General features: G+C 59.7%; 1 protein-coding gene across 3 annotated transcripts in view; it reads right to left on the bottom strand.

Annotated features, from left to right (window-relative positions):
• Positions 1-344: 344 nt before the first annotated feature.
• Positions 345-6,000, bottom strand: part of SLC44A2 (solute carrier family 44 member 2 (CTL2 blood group)) — a 38,478-nt gene continuing 32,822 nt past the window's right edge. The window contains exons 15-22 of one of the 3 annotated variants that reach the window (XM_075546979.1): positions 5,346-5,608; positions 5,168-5,262; positions 4,551-4,654; positions 4,365-4,438; positions 4,156-4,226; positions 3,907-3,995; positions 2,092-2,176; positions 345-1,357 (exon numbers count right to left, since the gene is read on the bottom strand). In XM_075546979.1, coding sequence (XP_075403094.1) covers positions 1,251-1,357; positions 2,092-2,176; positions 3,907-3,995; positions 4,156-4,226; positions 4,365-4,438; positions 4,551-4,654; positions 5,168-5,262; positions 5,346-5,608 — 888 coding nt within the window. In that variant the 3' untranslated portion in view covers positions 345-1,250. Of the gene's footprint in view, positions 1,358-1,388; positions 1,726-2,091; positions 2,177-3,906; positions 3,996-4,155; positions 4,227-4,364; positions 4,439-4,550; positions 4,655-5,167; positions 5,263-5,345; positions 5,609-6,000 lie in introns of those variants that run through there. The other 2 variants (XM_075546964.1, XM_075546971.1) reach the window with 2 other exon arrangements.

The raw sequence follows: 6,000 nt of genomic DNA, 5'->3' as shown, positions 1-6,000 counted from the left end.
ACCCCCAGTGAGAAAGCAAGCCTTGGGGTGTGTGTCCAGCCGTGTGACCAAGGAGGTGGGCGGGAAGTGGCCAGACGCTGTGGACCTTCAGGACTCCAGGGAGCAGAGCCCTGAAAGAGGGATTTGTTCTGTAAACCAGGCGCCTGCGGCAGAAACCTGAGCTGCCTGCCCGGTGGAATTCAGGCAGAGGCAGGGGCCAGCAGACAGTGGGCTTCCGGACCCCCTCTCTCCCTGGGAGCCCCACTGGGCAGTGAAGTTGGGCTCCCCCCTCCCTGCCAAGGCGCACATCCCAAAACCGCGGGCTGGAGGGGCCAGAGGAAGCCACTGGCTGCACGGCAGTGTCGGACCGTACAATAGGCACTTTATTAGTGGTCGGAATGCAGTTACACTGGGGGGTGTGCAGGCTGACGGGGCGGGGCCAGGCACAGGAAATAGGGACCCCCGACTCTTCCTCCACCCCGGGGTCCAAGGGCAGTGCTGATGAGCCAAGAAGAGAAGTCGGGGGACCTTGGGCAACGGGGAAATCGGGAAACCGGGTCCCCTGAGTTCAACAAGTTTGGCAAAAGGTCCCTCCCACTGTGGAGACTGTGGGGTGGGGCTCTCGCCAGAAACCGTCCTGCAGGCGGATTCAGTTTCTTTTCTCTCTTATAAAGAGAGCTGTCTCAGTAAAAAGGCAGAGGACGCCGGCCCAGCTCTGCCAGTCAGGTTTCCATTAAGTCAGTAGCCTCCCCCTCCTCCGCTCCCAGTTGGTCTGTCTGTCCTTTAGCTCCACCTCTGTCCAGCCGCCCCTCCCTCAGCCTCCTCACCCACCTCTGCCATGCCACACACCTTCCAGCCCCACCCACTGGGAGGGCACAGAGGTAGCCCACATCTCAGTGGCCAGGCAGACGGGAGGGGGTGGATGGGAAAACCGAATCGACCCTTCAATGTCTCTTGCAGTTTCAAAACAAAACAAAACAAAACAGAAAGAAATGGTTCAGCTTCGCACAAGGAGCGAGAACCTTCGAGCAGGAAGCTCAAACTCAGGCTCCACTGCCCTCCTCCCACGCTGCAGCCCATCCTAGGCTGTGGGGCTACCCTGTCTGAGCTTCATCTTGGGGGACTTTCTAGAAGCATTGACCACCCTGCTCCTCCAGGGTTCTGGAAACTGGTGGGGCCAGGACACGTGTGAAGCGGGCAGTGACAGGCCCTCGGGTGGCCCTCTGGGGGCCTGACCCAGGGGCAGAGCACCTGGGGCTCGGGCAGGGGGTTTAGGACTCCACCGGCTTCTTGTTGGTCTTGTTCAAGAGCTTCTTGAGGTTGGAAGACATGAAGTAAGGCCTCTCGGTGGAGCCGTCGTTTCGTTCCAAGTCCTCCACTGCAGAGAGAGGCCCCAGGGCGGGCGGTGTGAGGCGGCGCTCAGACGGGGCCCGCAGGGATGGGGGCGCACGCATGAGGACCCCGAGAAGCCTCAGAGGGTTAGGAAGCAGGATACAAGACAGGAGGACCGGAGAGGCTCAGGGACAGCACGACAGACACACACACACAGCACATGGGCTCCCCACGCGCCCCAGCAAGGCAGCCCCGACATGCCCCCGGTGTCCGGCGAGGAAACAGGTGCCTGTCTTCAGGAGACTTCCTCCCGCTTCCCCTCCTCCGCACTCCCCTTCAACAGGATGTCTCTCAGCTCGGGGGACATGAAGTAGGGTCGCTCCTGAGACCCGTCATTCCTTTCCAGGTCCTCACCTGGGCTCCCCCCAGGAACCAGCCGGGGTGGGGTCGGGAAGGGAAGGAGAGAGGGGGGAGGGGTGGTGGGGGACAGGGAAGCCAGCAGGCAGAGGTGAGGAGAGGGGAAAAAAACAACAACAACAAAGACAGACAGACAGATGGAGAGACCAGAATTAGTGGCAGGCCATAGACACCCCCCCCCCACATCCCCAACAAAGCCAGAAACAAAGGCCAGGGGCCGGGTGGGGTGGGGTGGGGTGGGGGTGGGGAGAGAAGGGAGAAGCTGCAGGTGCAGGGAGGGAGGAAGCTGTGGGCTCCCAGGGGCGAGCCTGGCCCAGGTGGGGGGCCCGGGACCCGGCAGGCTCCGGATAAGGGCTCACTTACAGAAGCAGAGGAACAATGTGTCCACACACATCCCATAGACGCTGAAGAAGCCATGGGCAATCAGGTAGGAGCCTATGATCACCGTCTGCCCAAGGACCGAAGAAAGAGCACTGAGGCGCCTAGCTCCTGTCCGTGCCCCTCCCCACACTGCCCCCCAAGGCCAGGCCTTGTGATTTCCCTGCTGGCAGCACTCCTGAGGCCCCTGGGAAGCGGGATAGCATCCTAAATCCTCGCCCCTGCCAGCAGTCACACAACACCCCCAGTTCTCTGCAACCCCAGGCCCTTTGCATGTGCCACTGCCTCCAACTGGTCCACTCTGGGCCTCCTTGTCCTTCGGCTTTCAGCTCAGCCATCAGGGGAAGCCCCCTTTGGGGGCTAAGCCAGGTCAAGACCCATCAGGTCCTTTGCTTTACGCTCTCTCAGCCCTAAGCCTCCAGGTGTAATTGTATGCATGTTCAAACCAAAGGAAACCAAACTCACCAAACTCCGTGCCAGCGGGTCAGTGCTGACTCGCAGCCACTCTATGCATGTTTACGGTATTACAAATGGATGTGGTGGGCTACCCAAACCACCAGCTGTGCCTTGGGAGAAAGAGGAGGCTTTCTAGCCCCCAAAGCTTGACAGTCTCAGAAACGCACAGCGACTGTTAGTTCTCCCGTTTTCTAGGGTCGCCACCAGTCCCATGGACTTGGTGGCAATGTGGACGCCCATTGGGCTGGTCCTGGCAGAGTCAGTGATCTCAACCCACTGACCACCTGTGACACTCTCTTTCCCTAAGGATTCACCCTCTGAGGCAGTTCTGCCCCACAGGGTCGCAATCGGTTGGGGTGGGTTCAGGGCCCCGTGGGTTTCTCTCTCAGTCACATGGGGACTGCCCTGTTCCAGCTCTGTAACAGTTTGGGGAAGGCCTTGGTTGGCGCCGATAAAATATTGTGGATTGCAGGAAGTCACCCTGAGAGAGCTGAAGTCACTTGGTGAAATGACTCATCTTTGAACTGGCACATAGGGCACAGATGAGAGAGACTTAGATAAAAACCCAGGTTATGGGGAGCCAGACCTGGACTGCTCATAGGGTGAAGGAACTAACCCTCCCACAGCTCTGTCAGCCCCCTGCCCTTAGGGGGGTTCCCTCCCTGTCTCCACACAGCCTCAGGCCTGACCCTTACCCATCAGCTCTCAGCTCACACCCACCAATGTGATTGCTTGAGAAATGTCGGCTTCCTCCCTAACTGTAAGCCCCTCAATGAAGCCTCTCCCCTCTTCCCTGCCTAACCCCCAGGCCTGCCAGGCAGTCAAGCAAAGCACCAGATGCCATTGTGTGCGCCCAGCTTCATGGCGTGCCCACTGCGTCAGAATAGAACTGGTTTTTAACAGCAGGCTTCTGGAAACAGCTATCACCTAGCCTGTCTTCCTGGGCACCCCTGTGAGGACTCAAACCGCCAACCTCCCAGTGACCTGAGGAGTTAACCATTGGCACCACCAACAGGGAGTGGGGCTCCTGGGACAATGGAAACAACTCAACAGAAAGCCTCGACGGCAGGGAGGTGATTCCAACCCACAGCGATGGGAGAGTCCAGCCCTTTGCAGGAGCAGGGGGCTTCAAGCTGCTCCCCTGCAGCAGCTGGATTTCCAGTGCCCACCTCGTGATGAGGGGCCCGACCCCTCCACCACGGTGCCACTAGTCCTGGTGCGCAGGAGGCGCTCAGTAATTGTAGCACGATGAACCCCTACCTCTGACCCCAGTCCACCTCTGGGCTGTCAAAGGCAACCAATCAAGTCCAGCCGCCCCCCCCCCTCCAGGCCCTAGGCCCGTACCAGAATGGGAACCCAGTAGTAATTGAGGGGTGGCGCTGTGTCCTGAACGATCCTGATCCGGTGCGTGAAGAAGAAGAAAGCCAGGATCCCTGGAGAGGGAAGGAACCGTGATGGAGGAGGATTCTGGCTCAAGGATGCCACCCCCCCCCCAACAGAAAGAGGGGGTGATACTTAGGTCACAGAGGGAGGAGACGGGAGGTCCGACAGCAGGTCCCAAAGGGCTGCCATGCCTGTGTGGGCGGTACTCACCTACGCTACCCACCACAAGGAGTTTGCCCAACAGGAAGAGAAAGTCTGTCACTTTGTCCAGGACAGCCACTCTGTAGGGGGACAGGGAAGGGCAGGTGTGAATGTGAGCTGGGGGAGGGGGAATAAAGGGGGACGCAATGATGAGAGGGGAGAAAGAGGAAGAGGGGAAGGAGGAGGGGAAACAGTCTGAAAAAGGCATCTGCCCAGACCTGATGATATTTCTCATGAGCAGGAAGAAGGCGTTCCTGGCCGAGGTGCAGAAGTTGGTGCCATAGATGGCGATCTGGAGGGGCGTGGGGTGGGGAGATGGGAGGATGGGATCAGGCCCACTGAGTGGGGCGCTGGCTCCTCCCATTCAGTCCCAGGCTGCCAGGGAGACCTGTGGTCCTGCTCACCATGATGTAAGCGTTCCTGTTGAGGAATTTGATGAACTTCTCCAGGCACCAGAAACAGCACTTGAGACAGGTCATGAGGAACTTGGCAAACTTGTTCTCTGCGGCTGGCAGGGGAGGAGGCAGAGGTGAGGGCGCTCCCACCCAGCCTGCCACTGCCCAGGGCTTCCAGACACCAGCAGGGAACTCAGCTCCGCCCCCAAGGAGGGACCTCCCTTGGGAAATCTAGAAGCCCCGCCTCCCAGGCAGGAACCAATCAAGGTTCACACTACCTTCCTGGCTCCACTTCCCAAACAGGAGCCAATCATGAACTACCGCAATGCTTGCCACTATCTTAGCCCCTCCCTCCCAAACAAGCGACAAATTCCTGCGGGACCCAGCCTACTCCAGCAGGAACCAATCACAGCCCAGGCCTTTTGGTACCCCAAATCTTCGCATCTCTGCGGTTGTAGGCTTTCCACGGTTGGCAATCCCCTTAGCCCTACCCTTCATGGGCAGAAACTAATCATGACCCCTACCTACCTTCCTGGGTGCACACTGGTCTGCCCCTTAGTCCCACCCTTCCAGACCTGGGAGCCAATGGCGGGGTGGGGGGGGGCCGAGGGGGGGACTAGCCACACCTTTCAGGCGATGGTCCAGGTACTCCAGCATCACGCGGATGACCTGCACAATGGCTAGAATGAGGGCGCCGAAGGCCAGCGAGCCTGTGTGATACCTGCATGCAGAGGCCGCAGGTCAGTGGCCTTCCCACACTGCGTGCCCCCCCAGCCCAGCCCCACGTCGCACGCGCGGCCCCACCTGAGTGCCCGGCCGAAGGCAGAGAAGAGGGGGAAGGCGGGCAAGTCGTCGGGCTTGCGGAGGGCCCAGTAGTAGGAGGCGAAGGCCCCGGCCAGCGTGACCTGGCCCAGCGCCAGCACGAAGTTGACCAGCCAGAAGAACATGAAGACGTTGAAGATCTGCAGGCCCAGCAGGGCGCGGTGGTAGCCGGACTCGCCGCCGTAGAAGGCGAACTGGCAGCGGGCGCTGGGGCACAGGCGGGACTCGTTGGAGCCGGGAAAGGTCTGCGGGTGGGGCACAGGACATCCTCGATGGCGAGGTGTCCCCACTGACAGACCCTACCGGACAGAGCACTGCCCCACGGGGATCCCAAGGTTGTATATCTAGACTAGCGATTCTCAACCTGTGGGTCTCCACCCCTTTGGGGGTTGAAAGATCCTTTCTCAGGGATCTCCAGATCCATCACAGTAGCAAAATCACAGTGATGAAGTAGCAACGAACATGATTTTACGGTGTGTGTGTGGTGGGGGGGTCACCACACCATGAGGAGCTGTATGAAAGGGTGGGTGGAGACTTTCGGAAGGCTGAGAACCACTGATCTATACCCACGCCGGCTGCATTGCCCTCCAGCGGAGCTGATGTCCGTTGGACTCGAATCCCTGACCATTCTGTCAGC

This window comes from Tenrec ecaudatus, chromosome 1, assembly GCF_050624435.1.
Source record: "Tenrec ecaudatus isolate mTenEca1 chromosome 1, mTenEca1.hap1, whole genome shotgun sequence".
Classification (NCBI taxonomy): domain Eukaryota; kingdom Metazoa; phylum Chordata; class Mammalia; order Afrosoricida; family Tenrecidae; genus Tenrec; species Tenrec ecaudatus.
The sequence above is the reverse complement of the archived record's forward strand: the minus strand, read 5'-3'. Positions and strand labels throughout refer to the sequence as shown.